The sequence below is a fragment of the Pseudophryne corroboree genome, chromosome 1, assembly GCF_028390025.1.
Source record: "Pseudophryne corroboree isolate aPseCor3 chromosome 1, aPseCor3.hap2, whole genome shotgun sequence".
Classification (NCBI taxonomy): Eukaryota; Metazoa; Chordata; class Amphibia; order Anura; family Myobatrachidae; genus Pseudophryne; species Pseudophryne corroboree.
Window position 1 is genome coordinate 406,310,857 of NC_086444.1, and position 24,764 is coordinate 406,335,620.

A 24,764-nucleotide genomic window follows, 5' to 3' on the forward strand; every position below is an offset into this window, starting at 1 on the left:
GGAAATAGGCATTGATACACAAGGATATGTGCTACCTATTGCATAATGGTTCATCAGATTGCAAAGGTTCTTAATGGGTTGTATGATCACCCACCAATGTTGGCCAAGGTCCAGGAGGTTGTGAGAGTAAAGAAAGACAAAATATGTGAGGTTATGTGGACTGTACAGAGAGGATGTAATTACCGTATATACCCAAGTATAAGCCGACTTTTTCAGCACCTTTTTTTGTGCTGAAAGAGTCACTTCGGCTTATACTCAGGTCAGTTGTAGGAGGGACACGGAGGGAACAGCGCGCGGCTCTCCTGTGTCCCTCCTGCGTCTCCGGCGGCAGCGGCGTGTATGTATTAAAGGAAGTGCACAAACCGGCACTTCCTTTAACACACACACGCTGCTGCCGCCGGAGACGCAGGAGGGACACAGGAGAGCCGCGCGCTGTGCCCTCCGTGTCACTCCTTCAGAAGACAGCGCGGGAGCGACGGGACAGCGCGGGAGCGATGGAGGGCACGTAACAAACTGGCACTGTGGGGCATATCTGGCAGCATGAAAGCATATCTGGCACTGTGGGGCATATCTGGCACAGTGGGGCACATCTGGCACTGTGGGGCATATCTGGCAGCATGAGGGCATATCTGGCAGCATGAGGGCATATCTGGCACTGTGGGGCATATCTGGCACATCTGGCACTGTGGGGCATATCTGGCAGCATGAGGACACATCTGGCACTGTGGGGCATATCTGGCAGCATGAGGGCATATCTGGCACTGTGGGGGCATATCTGGCAGTATGAGGGCATATCTGGCACTGAGGGCTGTGTACGGCTAGAGTTGCATTTCCCACCCTAGGCTTATACTCGAGTCAATAAGTTTTCCCAGATTTTTGTGGTAAAATTAGGTGCCTCGGCTTATATTCGGGTCGACTTATACTCGAGTATATACGGTAGATAGGGAGGCATTGAAGGTTATGTGGGTGGGTCTGGAATTTGATAGGCTTGTCTGAAGAGGTGAGTTTTCAGGGAACGTTTAAAGGTTTTGAGACTAGGGGTGAGTCTACTTGGGTGTGGGAGGGCATTCCACAGAGTGGGTGAAGCCCGAATAAAGTCCTGTAATTTTGAGTGTGAACAAGTAATGCGTGTGGATGAGAGATGCAGATCTTGTGCAGAGCGGAGAGGTCGGGTAGGGAGATATTTTGAGATGAGTGAAGAGATGTATATTGGTGCGGTTTGGTTAATAGCCTTGTATGTAAGTAAAATAAGAATTTACTTACCGATAATTCTATTTCTCGGAGTCCGTAGTGGATGCTGGGGTTCCTGAAAGGACCATGGGGAATAGCGGCTCCGCAGGAGACAGGGCACAAAAGTAAAGCTTTTACAGGTCAGGTGGTGTGTACTGGCTCCTCCCCCTATGACCCTCCTCCAGACTCCAGTTAGGTACTGTGCCCGGACGAGCGTACACAATAAGGGAGGATTTTGAATCCCGGGTAAGACTCATACCAGCCACACCAATCACACCGTACAACTTGTGATCTAAACCCAGTTAACAGTATGATAACAGAGGAGCCTCTGAAAGATGGCTTCCTAAACAATAACCCGAATTAGTTAACAATAACTATGTACAAGTATTGCAGATAATCCGCACTTGGGATGGGCGCCCAGCATCCACTACGGACTCCGAGAAATAGAATTATCGGTAAGTAAATTCTTATTTTCTCTATCGTCCTAAGTGGATGCTGGGGTTCCTGAAAGGACCATGGGGATTATACCAAAGCTCCCAAACGGGCGGGAGAGTGCGGATGACTCTGCAGCACCGAATGAGAGAACTCCAGGTCCTCCTTTGCCAGGGTATCAAATTTGTAAAAATTTACAAACGTGTTCTCCCCTGACCACGTAGCTGCTCGGCAGAGTTGTAATGCCGAGACCCCTCGGGCAGCCGCCCAAGATGAGCCCACCTTCCTTGCGGAATGGGCCTTAACAGATTTAGGCTGTGGCAGGCCTGCCACAGAATGTACAAGTTGAATTTTGTTACAAATCCAACGAGCAATCGACTGCTTAGAAGCAGGTGCACCCAACTTGTTGGGTGCATACAGTATAAACAGCGAGTCAGATTTTCTGACTCCAGCCGTCCTTTAAATGTATATTTTTTAAGGCTCTGACAACGTCCAACAACTTGGAGTCCTTCAAGTCGTCTGTAGCCGCAGGCACTACAATAGGCTGGTTCAGGTGAAACGCTGATACCACCTTAGGGAGAAAATGCGGACGCGTCCGCAGCTCTGCCCTATGTCGAATGGAAAATTAAATAAGGGCTTTTATAAAACAAAGCCGCCAGTTCAGATACTCTCCCGGCCGAAGCCAGGGCCAGTAACATAGTCACTTTCCATGTGAGATATTTCAAATCCACATTCTTTAGTGGTTCAAACCAATTGGATTTGAGGAAATCTAAAACTACATTTAGATCCCACGGTGCCACCTTAGGCACCACAGGAGGCTGTATATGCAGTACTCCTTTGATAAAAATCTGGACCTCAGGGACTGAGGCCAATTCTTTTTGGAAGAATATTGATAGGGCCGAAATTTGAACCTTAATAGATCCCAATTTGAGACCCATAGACAATCCTGATTGCAGGAAATGTAGGAAAACGACCCAGTTGAAATTCCTCCATCGGAGCACTCCGCTGCTCGCACCACGCAACATATTTTCGCCAAATACGGCGATAATGCTTCGCGGTGACTTCCTTCCTTGCCTTTATCAAGGTAGGAATGACTTCTTCTGGAATGCCTTTTCCTTTTAGGATCTGGCATTCAAACGCCATGCCGTCAAACGCAGCCGCGGTAATTCTTGAAAAAGACAAGTACCCTGCTGAAGCAGGTCCCTTCTCAGAAGTAGAGGCCACGGATCGTCCGTGACCATCTCTTGAAGTTCCGGGTACCAAGTCCTTCTTGGCCAATCCGGAGCCACTAGTCTTACTCCTCTTTGCCGTATAATCCTCAATACCTTTGGTATGAGAGGCAGAGGAGGAAACACATATACCGACTGGTACACCCAAGGTGTTACCAGCGCGTCCACAGCTATTGCCTGCGGATCTCTTGACCTGGCGCAATACCTGTCCAGTGTTTTGTTGAGGCGAGACGCCATCATGTCCACCATTGGTTTTACCCAACGGTTTAATAGCATGTGGAAAACTTCTGGATGAAGTCCCCACTCTCCCGGGTGAAGGTCGTGTCTGCTGAGGAAGTCTGCTTCCCAGTTGTCCACGCCCGGGATGAATACTGCTGACAGTGCTATCACGTGATTCTCCGCCCAGCGAAGGATCCTGGCAGCTTCTGCCATTGCCCTCCTGCTTCTTGTGCCGCCCTGTCTGTTTACATGGGCGACTGCCGTGATGTTGTCCGACTGGATCAACACCGGTCTTCCTTGAAGCAGAGGTTCCGCCTGGCTTAGAGCATTGTAGATTGCTCTTAGTTCCAGAATGCTTATGTGAAGAGACTTTTTCAGGCTCGACCACACTCCCTGGAAATTTCTTCCCTGTGTGACTGCTCCCCAGCCTCTCAGGCTGGCCTCCGTGGTCACCAGGATCCAATCCTGCATGCCGAATCTGCGGCCCTCCAATAGATGAGCCTCCTGCAACCACCACAGAAGGGATACCCTTGTCCTCGGCGACAGGGTTATCCGCAGGTGCATCTGAAGATGCGACCCTGACCATTTGTCCAACAGATCCCTTTGCATGGAATCTGCCGAAAGGGATTGCTTCGTAAGAAGCTACCATTTTTTCCCAGGACTCTTGTGCATTGATGTACAGACACCTTTCCTGGTTTTAGGAGGTTCCTGACCAGGTCAGATAACTCCTTGGCTTTTTCTTCGGGAAGAAAAACCTTTTTCTGAACTGTGTCCAGAATCATCCCCAGGAACAGCAGACGAGTTGTCGGCATTAATTGGGATTTTGGAATATTCAGAATCCATCCGTGCTGCTTTAGCACCTCTTGAGATAGTGCTAAACCCATCTCTAGCTGTTCTCTGGACCTTGCCCTTATTAGGAGATCGTCCAAGTATGGGATAATTAATACGCCTTTTCTTCGAAGAAGAAATATTATCTCGGCCATTACCTTTGTAAAGACCCGAGGTGCCGTGGACAAACCAAACGGCAGCGTCTGAAACTGATAGTGACAGTTTTGTACAACGAACCTGAGGTACCCCTGGTGTGAGGGGTAATTGGAACGTGGAGATACGCATCCTTGATGTCCAAGGATACCATAAAGTCCCCTTCTTCCAGGTTCGCTATCACTGCTCTGAGTGACTCCATCTTGAACTTGGACTTCTTTATGTACAGGTTCAAGGACTTCAGATTTAGAATAGGCCTTACCGAGCCATCCGGCTTCGGTACCACAAAAAGAGTGGAATAATACCCCTTCCCTTGTTGTAGAAGAGGTACCTTGACTATCACCTGCTGAGAATACAGCTTGTGAATGGTTTCCAAAACCGTCTCCCTTTCTGAGGGGGACGTTGGTAAAGCAGACTTCAGGAAACGGCGAGGTGGCTCTGTCTCTAATTTCAACCTGTACCCCTGAGATATTATCTGCAGGATCCAGGGATTTACCTGCGAGTGAGCCCACTGCGCGCTGTAATTCTTGAGACGACCGCCTACCGCCCCCGAGTCCGCTTGCGAAGCCCCAGCGTCATGCTGAGGCTTTTGTAGAAGCCGGGGAGGGCTTCTGTTCCTGGGAAGGAGCTGCCTGTTGCTGTCTCTTCCCTCGTCCTCTGCCTCGTGGCAGATACGAATAGCCCTTTGCTCTCTTATTTTTAAAGGAACGAAAGGGCTGCGTTGAAAGGTCGGTGCCTTTTTCAGTTGGGGAGTGACTTGAGGTAGAAAGGTGGATTTCCCGGCCGTAGCCGTGGCCACCAAATCCGATAGACCGACCCCAAATAACTCCTCTACGCATCGCCTGTCCACTGTCGTGTCCATAAAGCTCTTCTGGCCGAAATGGACATAGCACTTACCCGTGATGCCAGTGTGCAGATATCTCTCTGTGCATCACGCATATAAAGAAATGCATCCTTTATTTGTTCTAACGACAGTAAAATATTGTCCCTGTCCAGGGTATCAATATTTTCGATCAGGGACTCTGACCAAACTACCCCAGCACTGCACATCCAGGCAGTCGCAATAGCTGGTCGTAGTATAACACCTGCATGTGTGTATATACCTTTTTGGATATTTTCCATCCTCCTATCTGATGGATCTTTAAGTGCGGCCGTCTCAGGAGAGGGTAACGCCACTTGTTTTGATGAGCGTGTTAGCGCTTTGTCCACCCTAGGAGGTGTTTCCCAGCGCTCCCTAACCTCTGGCGGGAAAGGGTATAAAGCCAATAACTTCTTTGAAATTAGCAGTTTTTTATCGGGGCACCCCACGCTTCATCACACACGTCATTTAATTCTTCTGATTCGGTAAAAACTACTGGTAGTTTTTTCACACCCCACATAATACCCTGTTTAGTGGTACCTGTAGTATCAGCTAAATGTAACATCTCCTTTATTGCCAAAATCATATAACGTGTGGCCCTACTGGAAAATACGGTTGATTCGTCACCTTCACCACCGGAATCAGTGCCTGTGTCTGGGTCTGTGTCGACCGACTGAGGCAAGGGGCGTTTTACAGCCCCTGACGGTGTTTGAGGCGCCTGGACAGGCACTAATTGAGTGTCCGGCCGCCTCATGTCGGCAAACGACTGCTTAAGCGAGTTGACGCTATCCCGTAATTCCACAAATAAAGGCATCCATTCTGGTGTCGACCCCCTAGAAGGTGACATCCTCATATTTGGCAATTGCTCCGCCTCCACACCAATAACGTCCTCATACATGTCGACACACACGTACCGACACACAGCAGACACACAGGGAATGCTCTATACGAAGACAGGACCCACTAGCCCTTTGGGGAGACAGAGGGAGAGTCTGCCAGCACACACCAAAAAGCGCTATATATGACAGGGATAGCCTTATGATTAAGTGCTCCCTTATAGCTGCTTTTATATTAATATATTGCCATTTATTTTGCCCCCCCTCTCTGTTATACCCTGTTTCTGTAGTGCAGTGCAGGGGAGAGACCTGGGAGCCTTCCTGACCAGCGGAGCTGTGACAGAAAATGGCGCCGTGTGCTGAGGAGATAGGCCCCGCCCCTTTTCCGGCGGGCTCGTCTCCCGCTATTTAGTACATTTAGGCAGGGGTAAATATCTCCATATAGCCTCTGGGGCTATATGTGAGGTATTTTTAGCCTTTTTAAAGGTTTTCATTTGCCTCCCAGGGCGCCCCCCCCCCAGCGCCCTGCACCCTCAGTGACTGCCGTGTGAAGTGTGCTGAGAGGAAAATGGCGCACAGCTGCAGTGCTGTGCGCTACCTTAAGAAGACTGCAGGAGTCTTCAGCCGCCGATTCTGGACCTCTTCTTGCTTCAGCATCTGTGAGGGGGCCGGCGGCGTGGCTCCGGTGACCATCCAGGCTGTACCTGTGATCGTCCCTCTGGAGCTTCATGTCCAGTAGCCAAGAAGCCAATCCATCCTGCACGCAGGTGAGTTCACTTCTTCTCCCCTCTGTCCCTCGTTGCAGTGATCCTGTTGCCAGCAGGAATCACTGTAAAATAAAAAACCTAAGCTAAACTCTCTAAGCAGCTCTTTATGAGAGCCACCTAGAATTGCACCCTTCTCGGCCGGGCACAAAAATCTAACTGGAGTCTGGAGGAGGGTCATAGGGGGAGGAGCCAGTACACACCACCTGACCTGTAAAAGCTTTACTTTTGTGCCCTGTCTCCTGCGGAGCCGCTATTCCCCATGGTCCTTTCAGGAACCCCAGCATCCACTTAGGACGATAGAGAAAAGTATTTTATATTTAATATGGTAGAATACCGGTAACCAATGGAGGGACTGACAGAGCGGATCTACAGACGATGAACGTCTAGCGAGGAAGATTAGCCTCGCAGCTGCATTCAAAATGGATTGTAGTGGTGAGAGCCTATGTTTGGGTAGACCAGTCAGGAGACTATGGGGGTCATTGCGACCCATTCGCACGCAGCGGTTTATCGATGCGGTGCGAGCGGGTACAGAATGCGCATGCGCGGCGGCCACAGTGCGCGTGTGCGACGTTGCCCGGCGACAGGGGTAGCCGGGTTACATTGCGGCTACCAATGGAAGCGGTCGCAGAGCCGACCGCAAAGAACACTGACAGAAAGAAGGCGTTCCAGGGCGGATCTGGACCGTTTTCAGGGAGTGGTGAGTAAAACGCTGCCGTGTCCAGAAGAATGGAGGGCGGATGTCTGACGTCAAAGCCGGGCCCATCATCGCTGGATCCATCGCACAGGGTAAGTAGGTCGAGGGCTAGTCTTCTTTTGCATTTCATTTTTTTAGCTTAGCAGGGCTGCACAAGCGATCGCAGCAATGCTAAGCTAAAATACACTCCTCCCATAGGCGTGTACTAGTTGATCGCAGCAGCAGCAAAAAGTTGCTGGCTGCGATCAACTCGGAATGACCACCTATGGGCCTAATTCTGAGCTGATCGTAGATGTGCTAACATTAGCACATCTACGATCAGAATCTCTGACATGCGGGTGGACGTCCAGCACAGGGCTAGTCCGCCCCGCATGTCAAGCATCTGAGACACGCCGCCGCCGGACTGAGCGGCGGCATGTCTCACTGACACAAGCAGGTGGGCCGGAACAAACAGTTTTGCGGGCCTTATACGGCCGGCGGGCCGGAGGTTCCCCACCCCTGATTTAGAAAGAGAAGACTTTTCCAGCGAGTGATGCATGTGCAACCTTTATACAACACTTCAATAGCCCCTTGGGATTTAAACTTTGTTTTGACAGCTTTGCAACAACCTCATTTTGGACCACTGGTTAGAGATGTTCTGTTCTCTGAACATCTGTGGGTTTCCATGCATAATGGCAGGTTTGGGAAGTCTCAAAGGTCTAGGGGTAAATGTACTAAGATGGGAGTTCTGTTTAAGATGGGATGTTGCCCATAGCAACCAATCAGATTCTACTTCTCACTTATTTAGCACCTTCTACAAGATAATACCTGGAATCTGATTGGTTGCTATGGGCAACATCCCATCTTAAATAGAACTCCCATCTTAGGAAATGTATCACCTGGTGTCAACTTATGATAGAGAAAATAAGAATTTACTTACCGATAATTCTATTTCTCATAGTCCGTAGTGGATGCTGGGGACTCCGAAAGGACCATGGGGAATAGCGGCTCCGCAGGAGACTGGGCACAAAGTAAAAGCTTTAGGACTAGCTGGTGTGCACTGGCTCCTCCCCCTATGACCCTCCTCCAAGCCTCAGTTAGGATACTGTGCCCGGACGAGCGTACACAATAAGGAAGGATTTTGAATCCCGGGTAAGACTCATACCAGCCACACCAATCACACCGTACAACTTGTGATCTGAACCCAGTTAACAGCATGATAACAGAAGGAGCCTCTGAAAAGATGGCTCACAACAACAATAACCCGATTTTTGTAACAATAACTATGTACAAGTAATGCAGACAATCCGCACTTGGGATGGGCGCCCAGCATCCACTACGGACTATGAGAAATAGAATTAATCGGTAAGTAAATTCTTATTTTCTCTAACTTCCTAGTGGATGCTGGGGACTCCGAAAGGACCATGGGGATTATACCAAAGCTCCCAAACGGGCGGGAGAGTGCGGATGACTCTGCAGCACCGAATGAGAGAACTCCAGGTCCTCCTCAGCCAGGGTATCAAATTTGTAGAATTTAGCAAACGTGTTTGCCCCTGACCAAGTAGCTGCTCGGCAAAGTTGTAAAGCCGAGACCCCTCGGGCAGCCGCCCAAGATGAGCCCACTTTCCGTGTGGAATGGGCTTTTACAGATTTTGGCTGTGGCAGGCCTGCCACAGAATGTGCAAGCTGAATTGTACTACAAATCCAACGAGCAATCGTCTGCTTAGAAGCAGGAGCACCCAGCTTGCTGGGTGCATACAGGATAAACAGCGAATCAGATTTTCTGACTCCAGCCGTCCTGGAAACATATATTTTCAGGGCCCTGACTACGTCCAGCAACTTGGAATCCTCCAAGTCCCTAGTAGCCGCAGGCACCACAATAGGCTGGTTTAAGTGAAATGCTGAAACCACCTTAGGAAGAAATTGAGGACGAGTCCTCAATTCTGCCCTGTCCGGATGAAAAATTAGGTAAGGGCTTTTATAGGATAAAGCCGCCAATTCTGAGACACGCCTGGCTGAAGCCAGGGCTAACAGCATTACCACTTTCCATGTGAGATATTTTAAGTCCACAGTGGTGAGTGGTTCAAACCAATGTGATTTTAGGAATCCCAAAACTACATTGAGATCCCAAGGTGCCACTGGAGGCACAAAAGGAGGCTGTATATGCAGTACTCCCTTGACAAACGTCTGAACTTCAGGAACAGAAGCCAGTTCTTTTTGGAAGAATATTGACAGGGCCGAAATTTGAACCTTAATGGACCCTAATTTGAGGCCCATAGACAGTCCTGTTTGCAGGAAATGCAGGAAACGACCCAGTTGAAATTCCTCTGTAGGGGCCTTCCTGGCCTCGCACCACGCAACATATTTACGCCAAATACGGTGATAATGTTGTATGGTTACATCCTTCCTGGCTTTGATCAGGGTAGGGATGACTTCATCCGGAATGCCTTTTTCCTTCAGGATCCGGCGTTCAACCGCCATGCCGTCAAACGCAGCCGCGGTAAGTCTTGGAACAGACATGGTCCCTGCTGGAGCAGGTCCTTTCTTAGAGGTAGAGGCCACGGGTCTTCCGTGAGCATCTCTTGAATTTCCGGGTACCAAGTCCTTCTTGGCCAATCCGGAGCCACGAGTATAGTCTTTACTCCTCTCCTTCTTATGATTCTCAGTACTTTTGGTATGAGAGGAAGAGGAGGGAACACATACACTGACTGGTACACCCACGGTGTTACCAGAGCGTCCACAGCTATTGCCTGAGGGTCCCTTGACCTGGCGCAATATCTGTCCAGTTTTTTGTTGAGGCGGGACGCCATCATGTCCACCTTTGGTTTTTCCCAACGGTTCACAATCATGTGGAAGACTTCTGGGTGAAGTCCCCACTCCCCCGGGTGAAGATCCACTCCCGGAATGAACACTGCTGACAGTGCTATCACATGATTCTCCGCCCAGCGAAGAATCCTTGCCACTTCCATCATTGCCCTCCTGCTTCTTGTGCCGCCCAGTCTGTTTACGTGGGCGACTGCCGTGATGTTGTCCGACTGGATCAACACCGGCTGACCCTGAAGCAGAGGTCTTGCCTGACTTAGGGCATTGTAAATGGCCCTTAGTTCCAGGATATTTATGTGAAGTGACGTTTCCATGCTTGACCACAAGCCCTGGAAATTTCTTCCCTGTGTGACTGCTCCCCAGCCTCTCAGGCTGGCATCCGTGGTCACCAGGACCCAATCCTGAATGCCGAATCTGCGGCCCTCTAGGAGATGAGCACTCTGTAACCACCACAGGAGAGACACCCTTGTCCTTGGAGACAGGGTTATCCGCTGATGCATTTGAAGATGCGATCCGGACCATTTGTCCAGCAGATCCCACTGAAAGTTCTTGCGTGGAATCTGCCGAATGGAATCGCTTCGTAAGAAGCCACCATCTTTCCCAGGACCCTTGTGCATTGATGTACTGACACTTGGCCTGGTCTTAGGAGGTTCCTGACTAGGTCGGATAACTCCTTGGCTTTCTCCTCCGGGAGAAACACCTTTTTCTGTACTGTGTCCAGAATCATCCCTAGGAACAGCAGACGTGTCGTCGGAATCAGCTGCGATTTTGGAATATTTAGAATCCATCCGTGCTGTCGTAGTACTACTTGAGATAGTGCTACTCCGACCTCTAACTGTTCTCTGGACCTTGCCCTTATCAGGAGATCGTCCAAGTAAGGGATAATTAAGACGCCTTTTCTTCGAAGAAGAATCATCATTTCGGCCATTACCTTGGTAAAGACCCGGGGTGCCGTGGACAATCCAAACGGCAGCGTCTGAAACTGATAGTGACAGTTCTGTACCACAAACCTGAGGTACCCTTGGTGAGAAGGGCAAATTGGGACATGGAGGTAAGCATCCTTGATGTCCAGAGACACCATATAGTCCCCTTCTTCCAGGTTCGCTATCACTGCTCTGAGTGACTCCATCTTGAACTTGAACCTTTTTATGTAAGTGTTCAAGGATTTCAGATTTAAAATGGGTCTCACCGAGCCGTCCGGCTTCGGTACCACAAACAGCGTGGAATAATACCCCTTTCCCTGTTGTAGGAGGGGTACCTTGATTATCACCTGCTGGGAATACAGCTTGTGAATGGCTTCCAATACCGCCTCCCTGTCGGGGGGAGACGTTGGTAAAGCAGACTTCAGGAACCGGCGAGGGGGAGACGTCTCGAATTCCAATTTGTACCCCTGAGATACTACCTGCAGGATCCAGGGGTCCACTTGCGAGTGTGCCCACTGCGCGCTGAAATTCTTGAGATGGGCCCCCACCGTGCCTGAGTCCGCTTGTAAGGCCCCAGCGTCATGCTGAGGACTTGGCAGAAGCGGGGGAGGGCTTCTGTTCGTGGGAAGAGGCTGTTTGCTGCAGTCTTTTTCCCCTTCCTCTGCCCCGGGGCAGATATGAGTGGCCTTTTGCCCGCTTGCCCTTATGGGGACGAAAGGACTGAGCCTGAAAAGACGGTATCTTTTTCTGCTGCGAGGTGACTTGGGGTAAAAAGGTGGATTTTCCAGCCGTTGCCGTGGCCACCAGGTCCGATAGACCGACCCCAAATAACTCCTCCCCTTTATACGGCAATACTTCCATATGCCGTTTGGAATCCGCATCCCCTGACCACTGTCGCGTCCATAATCCTCTTCTGGCAGAAATGGACATCGCACTTACTCTTGATGCCAGAGTGCAAATATCCCTCTGTGCATCTCGCATATATAGAAATGCATCCTTTAAATGCTCTATAGTCAATAATATATTGTCCCTGTCCAGGGTATCAATATTTTCAGTCAGGGAATCCGACCAAGCCACCCCAGCACTGCACATCCAGGCTGAGGCGATTGCTGGTCGCAGTATAATACCAGTATGTGTGTATATACTTTTAAGGATATTTTCCAGCTTCCTATCAGCTGGTTCCTTGAGGGCGGCCGTATCAGGGGACGGTAACGCCACTTGTTTTGATAAGCGTGTGAGCGCCTTATCTACGCTAGGGGGTGTTTCCCAACGCGCCCTAACCTCTGGCGGGAAAGGGTATAATGCCAATAATTTTTTAGAAATTAGCAGTTTTTTATCGGGGGAAACCCACGCTTCATCACACACCTCATTTAATTCATCTGATTCAGGAAAAACTACGGGTAGTTTTTTCACACCCCACATAATACCCTTTTTTGTGGTACTTGTAGTATCAGAAATGTTCAAAACCTCCTTCATTGCCGTGATCATGTAACGTGTGGCCCTACTGGAAAATACGTTTGTACTGGAGTCAGTGTCCGTGTCAGTGTCTGTATCGACCTGAGGTAACGGGCATTTTATAGCCCCTGACGGTGTTTGAGACACCGGTACAGGTATTAACTGATTTGCCGGCTGTCTCATGTCGTCAACAGTCTTTTGTAAAGTGCCGACACTATCACGTAATTCTTTCCATAAGACCATCCAGTCAGGTGTCGACTCCCTAGGGGGTGACATCACTAACACAGGCAATTGCTCCGCCTCCACACCACTTTCCTCCTCATACATGTCGACACAGCGTACCGACACACAGCACACACACAGGGAATGCTCTGATAGAGGACAGGACCCCACTAGCCCTTTGGGGAGACAGAGGGAGAGTTTGCCAGCACACACCAGAGCGCTATATATATACAGGGATAACCTTATATAAGTGTTTTTCCCTAATATAGCTGCTGTATATATTAATATGCCAATTTAGTGCCCCCCCTCTCTTGTTTTACCCTGTTTCTGTTGTGCAGGACTGCAGGGGAGAGTCAGGGAGCCTTCCTCCAACGGAGCTGTGAGGAAAAAATGGCGCTTGTGTGCTGAGGAGATAGGCTCCGCCCCTTTTTCGGCGGCCTTTCTCCCGCTTTTTTGTGGAAAACTGGCAGGGGTTAAATACATCCATATATGCCGCCGATTTTCCGGACCTCTTCACTCTTCTGGCTCTGTAAGGGGGCCGGCGGCGCGGCTCCAGGACCCATCCATGGCTGGGCCTGTGATCGTCCCTCTGGAGCTAATGTCCAGTAGCCTAAGAAGCCCAATCCACTCTGCACGCAGGTGAGTTCGCTTCTTCTCCCCTTAGTCCCTCGATGCAGTGAGCCTGTTGCCAGCAGGTCTCACTGAAAATAAAAAAACCTATTTAAACTTTTACTCTAAGCAGCTCAGGAGAGCCACCTAGATTGCACCCTTCTCGTTCGGGCACAAAATCTTAACTGAGGCTTGGAGGAGGGTCATAGGGGGAGGAGCCAGTGCACACCAGCTAGTCCTAAAGCTTTTACTTTGTGCCCAGTCTCCTGCGGAGCCGCTATTCCCCATGGTCCTTTCGGAGTCCCCAGCATCCACTAGGACGTTAGAGAAAATAGGATTTTTATATGGTAAATCATTTTCTCTGAATCTGCTGGGGAAACTGCACACCTAACTTTTGCAAGCTGGTTCTCCTGTAAAGTAGATGTTTCAGAAGTTGTTTTTTCTCTTTCTTTGCATTCTTCTCTCTTCTATCCTGTAGTGCTTGTTAAAAAGGAAAAACTGAGTTCCCTACAGTATGGGGGTATAGAGAGCCAAACTCCTGGACGAGCCACTATATTTCCCAAGGACCAGTGTCAGCAATGCATTCAGAGATCCGGATTTTAATTAAGTATTTCTAAATGCTGGCTTTACATAATGTTACCAAACTAGCCATCAAAGGAAAAAATAAGATTTTACTTACCGATAAATCTATTTCTCGTAGTCCGTAGTGGATGCTGGGACTCCGTCAGGACCATGGGGATTAGCGGCTCCGCAGGAGACAGGGCACAAAAATAAAAGCTTTAGGACTAGGTGGTGTGCACTGGCTCCTCCCCCTATGACCCTCCTCCAAGCCTCAGTTAGTATACTGTGCCCGGACGAGCGTACACAATAAGGAAGGATTTTGAATCCCGGGTAAGACTCATACCAGCCACACCAATCACACCGTACAACTTGTGATCTGAACCCAGTTAACAGTATGACAAACGTAGGAGCCTCTGAACAGACGGCTCACAACAATAACAACCCGATTTTTTTGTAACAATAACTATGTACAAGTATTGCAGACAATCCGCACTTGGGATGGGCGCCCAGCATCCACTACGGACTACGAGAAATAGATTTATCGGTAAGTAAATTCTTATTTTCTCTGACGTCCTAGTGGATGCTGGAGCTATTGCCTGAGGGTCTCTTGACCTGGCGCAATACCTGTCCAGTTTTTTGTTGAGGCGGGACGCCATCATATCCACCTTTGGTTTTTCCCAACGGTTCACAATCAAGTGGAAGACTTCTGGATGAAGTCCCCACTCTCCCGGGTGTAGATCGTGTCTGCTGAGGAAGTCCGCTTCCCAGTTGTCCACTCCCGGAATGAACACTGCTGACAGTGCTATCACATGATCTTCCGCCCAGCGAAGAATCCTTGCAGCTTCTGCCATTGCCCTCCTGCTTCTTGTGCCGCCCTGTCTGTTTACGTGGGCGACTGCCGTGATGTTGTCCGACTGGATCAACAACGGCTGACCCTGAAGCAGGGGTTTTGCCAGGCTTAGAGCATTGTAAATCGCTCTTAACTCCAGTATATTTATGTGAAGAGACATCTCCAGGCTTGACCACACTCCCTGGAAGTTTCTTCCCTGTGTGACCGCTCCCCAGCCTCTCAGACTGGCATCCGTGGTCACCAGGACCCAGTCCTGTATGCCGAATCTGCGGCCCTCTAACAGATGAGCACTCTGCAACCACCACAGAAGAGACACCCTTGTCCGTGGAGACAAAGTTATCCGCTGATGCATCTGCAGATGCGATCCGGACCATTTGTCCAGCAGATCCCACTGAAAAGTTCGTGCGTGGAATCTGCCGAATGGAATCGCTTCGTAAGAAGCCACCATTTTTCCCAGGACTCTTGTGCATTGATGCACAGACACTTTTCCTGGTTTTAGGAGGTTCCTGACAAGTTCGGATAACTCCCTGGCTTTCTCCTCCGGAAGAAACACCTTTTTCTGAACCGTGTCCAGAATCATTCCCAGGAACAGCAGACGTGTCATCGGGGTCAATTGAGATTTTGGAAAATTCAGAATCCACCCGTGCTGTTGCAGCACTACTTGGGTTAGTGCTACTACGTCCTCCAGCTGTTCTCTGGACCTTGCCCTTATCAGGAGATCGTCCAAGTAAGGGATAATTAATACGCCTTTTCTTCGCAGAAGAAACATCATTTCGGCCATTACCTTGGTAAAGACCCGAGGTGCCGTGAACAATCCAAACGGCAGCGTCTGAAACTGATAATGACAGTTTTGCACCACGAACCTGAGGTACCCTTGATGTGAAGGGCAAATTGGGACATGCAGGTAAGCATCCTTGATGTCCAGAGACACCATAAAGTCCCCTTCTTCCAGATTCGCTATCACTGCTCTGAGTGACTCCATCTTGAACTTGAATTTTTGTATGTACATGTTCAAAGATTTCAGATTTAGAATAGGTCTTACCGAGCCGTCCGGCTTCGGTACCACAAATAGTGTGGAATAATACCCCTTTCCCTGTTGTAGGAGGGGTACCTTGACTATCACCTGCTGAGAATACAGCTTGTGAATGGCTTCCAATACCGTCGCCCTGTCTGAGGGAGACGTTGGCAGAGCAGACTTTAGGAACCGGCGAGGGGGAGACTTCTCGAATTCCAACCTGTAACCCTGAGATACTACCTGCAGGATCCAGGGGTCCACCTGTGAGTGAGCCCACTGTGCGCTGAAATTCTTGAGTCGACCCCCCACCGCCCCTGAGTCCGCTTGTAAAGCCCCAACGTCATGCTGAGGGCTTTGCAGAAGCCGGGGAGGGCTTCTGCTCCTGGGAGGGAGCTGCTTGGTGCACTCTCTTACCCTTTCCTTTGCCTCGGGGCAGATATGACTGTCCTTTTGCCCGCTTGTTCTTATAGGAACGAAAGGACTGCGGCTGAAAAGACGGTGTCTTTTTCTGTTGGGAGGGGACCTGAGGTAAAAAGGTGGATTTCCCTGCTGTTGCCGTGGCCACCAAATCCGATAGACCGACCCCAAATAATTCCTCCCCTTTATACGGCAATACTTCCATATGCCGTTTGGAATCCGCATCACCTGACCACTGTCGCGTCCATAAACTTCTTCTGGCAGATATGGACATCGCACTTACTCTCGATGCCAGAGTGCAAATATCCCTCTGAGCATCTCGCATATAAAGAAAAGCATCCTTTAATTGCTCTATAGTCAATAAAATACTGTCCCTATCCAGGGTATCAATATTTTCAGTCAGGGAATCCGACCAAACCACCCCAGCACTGCACATCCATGCTGAGGCGATGGCTGGTCGCAGTATAACACCAGTATGAGTGTATATACTTTTCAGGGTAGTTTCCAGCCTCCTATCAGCTGGATCATTGAGGGCGGCCGTTTCAGGAGACGGTAACGCCACTTGTTTTGATAAGCGTGTGAGTGCCTTATCCACCCTAGGGGGTGTTTCCCAGCGCGCCCTAACCTCTGGCGGGAAAGGATATAATGCCAAGAACTTCTTTGAAATTAGCAGTTTTCTATCGGGGTTAACCCACGCTTCATCACACACTTCATTCAATTCCTCTGATTCAGGAAAAACTACAGGTAGTTTTTTCAGACCCCACATAATACCCCTTTTTGTGGTACTTGCAGTATCAGAGATATGCAAAGCCTCCTTCATTGCCGTGATCATATAACGTGTGGCCCTACTGGAAAATACGTTTGTTTCTTCACCGTCGACACTAGATTCGGTGTCCGTGTCTGGGTCTGTGTCTGAGACGCCTGGACAGGTACTAACTGGTTTGCCGGCCGTCTCATGTCGTCAACTGATTTTTGTAACGTGCTGACATTATCACGTAATTCCATAAACAAAGCCATCCATTCCGGTGTCGACTCCCTAGGGGGTGACATCACCATTACCGGCAATTGCTCCGCCTCCACACCAACATCGTCCTCATACATGTCGACACACACGTACCGACACACAGCAGACACACAGGGAATGCTCTTATCGAAGACAGGACCCCACTAGCCCTTTGGGGAGACAGAGGGAGAGTTTGCCAGCACACACCCAAGCGCTATAAAAATATAGGAACAACCCTACAGAAGTGTTGTTTCCTTTATAGCAGCTTAATATATCAATATCGCCAAAAAAGTGCCCCCCCTCTCTGTTTTTTTACCCTGTTTCTGTAGTGCAGTGCAGGGGAGAGTCCTGGGAGCCTTCCTCGCAGCGGAGCTGTGCAGGAAAATGGCGCTGTGTGCTGAGGAGATAGGCCCCGCCCCCTATTTCGGCGGGATCTTCTCCCGGTGTTTGTGAGACCTGGCAGGGGTTAAATACATCCATATAGCCCCAGGGGCTATATGTGATGTATTTTTAGCCAGAACAAGGTATTATCATTGCTGCCCAGGGCGCCCCCCCCGGCGCCCTGCACCCTCAGTGACCGCTGGTGTGAAGTGTGCTGACAACAATGGCGCACAGCTGCAGTGCTGTGCGCTACCTCATGAAGACTGAAAAGTCTTCTGCCGCCGGTTTTTGGACCTCTTCACTTTTCGGCATCTGCAAGGGGGTCGGTGGCGCGGCTCCGGGACCGGACTCCATGGCTGGGCCTGTGTTCGATCCCTCTGGAGCTAATGGTGTCCAGTAGCCTAAGAAGCCAATCCATCCTGCACGCAGGTGAGTTCACTTCTTCTCCCCTAAGTCCCTCGTTGCAGTGAGCCTGTTGCCAGCAGGACTCACTGAAAATAAAAAACCTAATAACTTTTTCTAAGCAGCTCTTTAGGAGAGCCACCTAGATTGCACCCTGCTCGGACGGGCACAAAAACCTAACCGAGGCTTGGAGGAGGGTCATAGGGGGAGGAGCCAGTGCACACCACCTAGTCCTAAAGCTTTTATTTTTGTGCCCTGTCTCCTGCGGAACCGCTAATCCCCATGGTCCTGACGGAGTCCCAGCATCCACTAGGACGTCAGAGAAATAGGGATTTTTGTTTACTTACCGTAAAATCTCTTTCTCTGATTCCATCTGGGGGACGCTGCGCCGTTACTTGTGGGTTAGAGGTGTGTGGTTGAGGAGTTTGGCACAGAACTATTAAAACCTGACTCCTCCCCCCTCTAACCCCTCCCATCTCCTTCCTGCCTAGCCAGCAATTCAGTTAACGTTTAGCCAAGCCAAAGGAGATAGACCGAAAAAAACAACCGGATAAACCAGACAAACATACGGGAGGGATCGCAGCGTTCCCCAGATGGAATCAGAGAAAGAGATTTTACGGTAAGTAAACAAAAATCCCTATTTCTCTGTCCTCCATCTGGGGGACGCTGCGCCGTTACTTGTGGGATTTCCCAAAGCAAGCTAATGAGAGAAGGGAGATGTAGACGGCATAGCCGTCCGTAAAATTTGACGCCCAACAGAGGCAGTCTCCAAACCGAAAGTATGAAAACGGTAAAACTTTGTAAACGTATGCACAGACGACCAGGTCGCCGCCCTGCACAGCTGCTCAATAGATGCACCACCGCGAACAGCCCAAGAAGCTCCAACAGCTCGAGTCGAATGAGCTCGAATTGAGTCAGGAACCGAAACATCTGAAGACATGTATGCCTGTCTGATGGCCGAAGTTACCCAAAGAGCCACTGTGTTCTTGGAAGCCGGCCAACCTCGTTTGGGCGCATCAATTAAAACCAACAACACATCCGTACGACAGATAGATTTCGTACGAGATAAATAAATCCGTAAGGCCCTAACCACATCCAAGAGAGCCAAATGGGAATCCTCCCCGGAAGGAGAAGGAGTAAACGCTGGAAGGACAATGTCCTGATTTAGATGAAACGCTGACACAACCTTCGGAAGGAGGGAAGGTTTTGTTCGCAGAACCACCCGGTCGTCATGAAACACCAACAAGGGTGGTCTGCAAGAAAGAGCTGCCAACTCAGATACTCGTCTTGCGGAGGCAATTGCCTATAGGAAGACAACTTTGAACGTAGATACCACAATTCTACAGATTTCAAGGGTTCAAATGGAGATTTCTGAAGAGCCGTAAGGACTAAGTTTAAATCCCAGGGAGGAACCGGAGGAACAAAAGGTGACTGAATCCGAAGAACTCCCTGAAGGAACGTCTGAACTCCTGGAATGATAGCTAGTCTCCTTTGAAAAAAAACCGACAAGGCAGAAACTTGACCCTTTAGTGAAGAAAGTCTCAGACCCTTATTGAGACCCTCCTGAAAGAAAGATAATAGATGAGGAACTCTAAACAAATCCGGTGTCAAACCACGCTTTTCACACCACGCAATGTAAATACGCCACACTCTGTGGTAAATTCCAGAAGTCACCGGCTTTCTAACCTGAATCATTGTTTGCACAACAGGACGAGAAAATCCTTTTGCCCTTAAAATGTTGGAATCAAGAACCAAGCCGTCAAAGCCAGCCAACTTAAATCTGGGTGGTGACATGGTCCTTGAATCATAAGATCTGGACGCAGAGGGAGTCAGAATGGTACCCCGACAACCATGTCGCGCAGAAGAGTGTACCACTGCCGGCGTGGCCAATCTGGGGCCACCAGAATGATTGAAAGACCTTCTCGCTGAATGCGTTGAAGCAGACGTGCAATCAGTGGAAATGGCGGAAACACATTAACATAGCATAGTTAACATAGTATCTAAGGTTGAAAAAAAGACAATTGTCCATCGAGTTCAACCTATTTGTGGTCTCCTATGCACGATTATTTTGTATAAAATTTTGACTGAAGTTGATGACTGCCGTTACGTTTTACCCCTCTTTTTTATAATAACCATAGTGCGTGACTATGCCCCATAACCCTGGATATCCTTATCCATTAGGAATTTATCTAACCCATTCTTAAAGGTGTTGACTGAGTCGGCCATTACAACTCCCTCAGGCAGGGAATTCCACACACGTATCGGCCTTACCGTAAAAAAGCCTTTACGCCGTATTGTGCAGAATCTCCTCTCCTCTAACCTGAGCGAGTGTCCACGAGTTCTCTGTGTTGATCTAACCAAAAACAGGTCCTGCGCAAGATCTGTATATTGTCCCCTTATATATTTGTAAATGTTGATCCCATATCCCAGTTGGAAGTGCCACGGAGCTGTCAGTGCATCGATTAGAATTGCTTGAGGGTCCTGAGTACGCGACCCATAGAGAGGAAGTTTCTTGTTGAGACGAGACGCCATCAGATCTACATCGGGCATCCCCCACCGGGCTACTAGAGTCAGAAACACCTCCTGGTGAAGCTCCCACTCTCTCGGATGCACCGTGTGACGGCTTAAGAAATCCGCTTCCCAGTTTTCGACTCCTGGAATGTGAATCGCGGATATGACCGGAACCCAATGTTCCGCCCATGTGAGAATCTGAGCGACTTCTTTCATGCGGACCAGCTTCGAGTGCCTCCCTGCTAGTTTATGTAAGCAACTGCCGTGGCGTTGTTGGACTGAATCCGAACTGTATGACCCTTTACCATGGTCTGAATCCAAAGGAGTGCATACCGGATTGCCCTCAACTCCAAGATGTTGATCTGTAACTTTGACTCTTGACTGTTCCAGAGCCCCTGAAAGTGATGAGTCTGAAACACCGCCCCCCAACCTCTGAGGCTTGCGTCTGTGGTGACCATCACCCAAGACCAAATCGTGAACGGAACTCCTTTGGTCAAATTGGGGCAGTGAAGCCACCAGCGAAGCGACTGACGAGTCTGTACAGACAAGCGGATCAGCTGTAATTCGAGATGAGGCCCTGTCCGAGTCCAACAGTTGAGAATCTGAGCCTGAAGGGGTCAAGCATGAAATCTGGCATATGGAACTGCCTCGAAGGTTGCCACCATCTTGCCTAACACCTGCATGCATCTGAGAACCGAAACCACCGGTAAATGTACCAGTGTTCGAATTCTGGATTGTATGTCCTGAATCTTGTCCTGAGGAAGAAACACTCTCTGGTTGTTGGTGTCGAATAAGAGTCCCAGAAACAACATTTTCTGGGAAGGAAGCAAAGACGACTTTGGAAAATGTATTATCCATCCGAATGACTGTAGAGTCTCTATCGTGAGACGCAAGTTCTGGTGAAGAATCAACTCTGACGGGGCCTTGATCAACAGATCGTCCGAGTACGGAGTAATGTTGACTCCCTGACACCGCAGAACTGCCACCACATGACCCATGACCTTTGTGAATACCCGAGGAGCCGTGGATAGGCCAAAGGGGAGAGCCTGAAACTGAAAATGCCAAGGGCCAACTGCAAGAGATTGATGACCCGTCCAAATAGGAACATGCAGGTAGGCGTCCTTTATGTCTATTGAAGTCAAATATTCCCCTGGTTCCATGGCGGCGATAATCGAGTGGATGGATTCCATTTTGAACTTTTGGGTTGAGAGATATGGATTCAAACCTTTGAGATTTAAAATGGGTCAAAACGAACCGTCCGGTTTGTCCACGAGAAAAAGACCCGAGTAAAATCCCCGACCTCTCTGTTGAGCGGGAACTGGAAGAATTACTCCATTTCGTAAAAGAGTGGCTGTTGCATGAAGAAGAGCTCGACGTCTGGAGGGATCGCTTGGAAGAGGAGTGACGAACACACAATATGGGACTGGTTCCTCGAGATCTAACATATATCCTCTGGATATGACCCCCGTCACCCACCGATCTGGTTTCGACAGAATCCATACCTCTTTTAACTGTAGTAACCGAGCCCCAACCGTCAGATCATGAACAGTCATGCAGTAGGTTTTTCGGCAGGTTTACTGGCTGGTCTACGAGTCGCCTGTGTTCCTCTACCTCTGAATACCCCTCTTCGTGGTTACCTGGAGTAAGCACGAAAGGAATGGAAACTACCTCTGCCCTGTGTACGAAAGGACCGAAACCTTGTAGACTTCGGTTTCTGAGGAGCAACCGGAAGAAAAGGGCTCTTTCCCCCTGTAGTATCTGAAATAATCTTCTTTAATTCCGACCCAAAGAGAAACTCACCTTCAAAGGGCACCGCCGTCAAGGTCTGTTTTGAGTCAGAATCGGCATTCCAAACCCGAAGCCAAAGAGACCGTCTTGCTGTCACGGTCAAGGCAGAAATACGGGATTGTAGCGCCGCAGAATCTAACAAGGCCTCACCCACATAAGTAAGAGTTCAGAGAAGAAAATCTGTGTCTGTACTCCACAGGCACAAAACTAAAACTGAAGTGCTGGCTAGGCAGGAAGGAGATGGGAGGGGTTAGAGGGAGGAGGAGTCAGGTTTTAATAGTTCTGTGCCAAACTCCACAACCACACACCTCTAACCCACAAGTAACGGCGCAGCGTCCCCCAGAAGGATGAAAGAGAAACAATGATCATTTATTTAACAATAGTAGACTGTGAAAGCAGTAATAATTATGATGAAGGAGATATGTTGACTGTCTTTCTGTTTGTTTCTTTATATTATCTACAGTTATTATATTACAAAACTTCTTAAGGGGGGTACAACACAGAGAGATCCGTGCTTAATTTCTAAGCAATCTGACTAGATTGCTTAGAAATTAAGTACGGATCTCTCCGTGAGTATGCCCCACAGCGATAGCGATGCGCAGCACTATCGCTGACTCTAGATTGTGTGCTGAGCGATCTGTGCGATGTGTGTGTACGGCCCTTTACTTGAGATACAAATTCACCAGTGTTCAGTGCTCAGGATTGGTTGTCATGTGAAAAGGATCTATACAGGATAATATGACAGTAAAACCAGAAACCACTGGCACTTGATCCAGGAGCTCTCTGTGTATTGCACCATGTTACAAATATTAGCTCTCCAGTTATTTTTAATGTCAAGAGATCTTATCTTTATTTGAAACAAACATCCACTGTAAATTACACAGGCTAAGCACAGTAAGAAGAACACTAAATGTATCTTACCTTTGGCATGTAAGAGAGCCACTGAATAATAGTATACACTCCCTCAAAATCATCTGGCACCATAGTGTGAGACACGCCGTTATTACACATAATTTGTACTCCTCCCAGCTGGTTATTTGAGGTGTACACTTCACGGCCCAGGACCTAAAATAGGAGATTGTTTTCTTATACAGACATTTGTTTTAAACACCAGTGTTCATTTAGAAATTATTTGGCTAGCCAAAGGCTCTCAAAGACCATCCGAGCCCTTCAGGACAAAACACATCTTATATCAATAGGTTAGCCATACAGATGAACCCAGCACAATGTTTGGCAAGAGACTACAGGAATTATGGCGTTCGTGAACAGTCTCCAAGTGTACAATAAACACAGAATTGTAACGGACCTTGTTCAGGGCACTGGCACCAGTCAGGATTATATGGGAATTCTCCACTTGGATAACACGTTGTCCAAGTCTCACCAGGTAGGCTCCTATCCCAATTGCACGGCAAGTTACCTGAAAGGAAACAGAGAATGGAAATCTCTGCATGTGTTTATCAAGACAACACAACAATGGTCAATGCGGAAACGGACACATACCATGCTAATGGTAACAATCTCATCATATGCCAGAGATGATTCTCCTGCTATTGTTCCGGATCCTCTCAGATTCTCCACTCCGATTCCTTCCTCCTTTCCAATTATGTCAGTCAGCATATACCTGTGTAGAAGAACCATGTATACAATTTCACTTATAGAAGAGTTGATAGTAACAAATAGTGCATCCAGACATTAATGGCGGTCAGTTTTTGCAGCTATAAATTGCGTAAATTTTGATTTTAATTTAATCATTGATGGCAGATAGAAGTTCAAAACAGATGAAAAACTTTAATTGCTAGTCTTTCATACTAATCTGTGTGATCGTGTTCTTATGTACTGTATGGTTATAGCTTCTCACTGATAACACCATGATACCTAGGCTTCTAGCACAGCATAGTTACTATTACAGCTTGGATGCATGTCACTTAGCACTGCGGGAGCTGCTAGTCCGACATTTGCGCTCTGTAAATAGTGTGAAATGTGTATCCGTTTTAAACTACAATTGCAGACAGTCCGCAGAAATTCTCTTTGTGACATTCCCAGGAAGGAGGCTAGGAGCAATGAAAGGTGAGAAGGAGTTTGGGACAAGGAAGCGTCTAATAAGGTGTGTGCTGTCAGGTGTCTATTGAAGAGAGGAGGGGAAAGAGTGCTGAGGCGATTAATAAAGTGGGGGTTCTGTGAGGTGATTATTGAAAGTGGATGTGCCTGTGAGAGGATTACTAAAGGGGGGGTAGTTGTTAGGTGACTACTGAAGGGGGAAGTGCTGTGAGAGGTAGACATTAAAGGGACAGGGAAAGGGGGGGGGGGGGGGGGTTAGTACTGTATTGCCCCATTTCAAGCTCTCCACCCCGTCCTCCGTCATTTGGGCCTTGAGGTCCTTTGACCTTGTTGGATGTTGCCCTATTGTTGCTGGTTTGCAAAGGAGTCCCCAATAACAGTTCAATCTCCAAGGCCCCAAAAATGTGGGTCCGCCACTGCTCTCAGGATGGGTTGATACTGGAAAATAGGGAGAGAAAACTCATGGGCTTCTCCCTACATTCTAAAAATCAGCACCAGCCTGAACTAACTGGGGGGCTGA

The 24,764-nt window shown here is 48.7% G+C and overlaps 1 protein-coding gene across 11 annotated transcripts in view; it reads right to left on the reverse strand.

Annotated features, from left to right (window-relative positions):
- The window catches only part of ACACB (acetyl-CoA carboxylase beta), a 469,976-nt gene that overhangs the window by 72,923 nt on the left and 372,289 nt on the right, over positions 1-24,764 (reverse strand). For all 11 annotated transcript variants that reach the window (XM_063913243.1, XM_063913244.1, XM_063913242.1 and 8 more), the window contains 3 exons: positions 23,687-23,807; positions 23,493-23,603; positions 23,108-23,251 (listed from right to left, as the gene is read on the reverse strand). In XM_063913243.1, the coding sequence (XP_063769313.1) occupies positions 23,108-23,251; positions 23,493-23,603; positions 23,687-23,807 (376 nt within the window). The remainder of the gene's footprint in view (positions 1-23,107; positions 23,252-23,492; positions 23,604-23,686; positions 23,808-24,764) is intronic.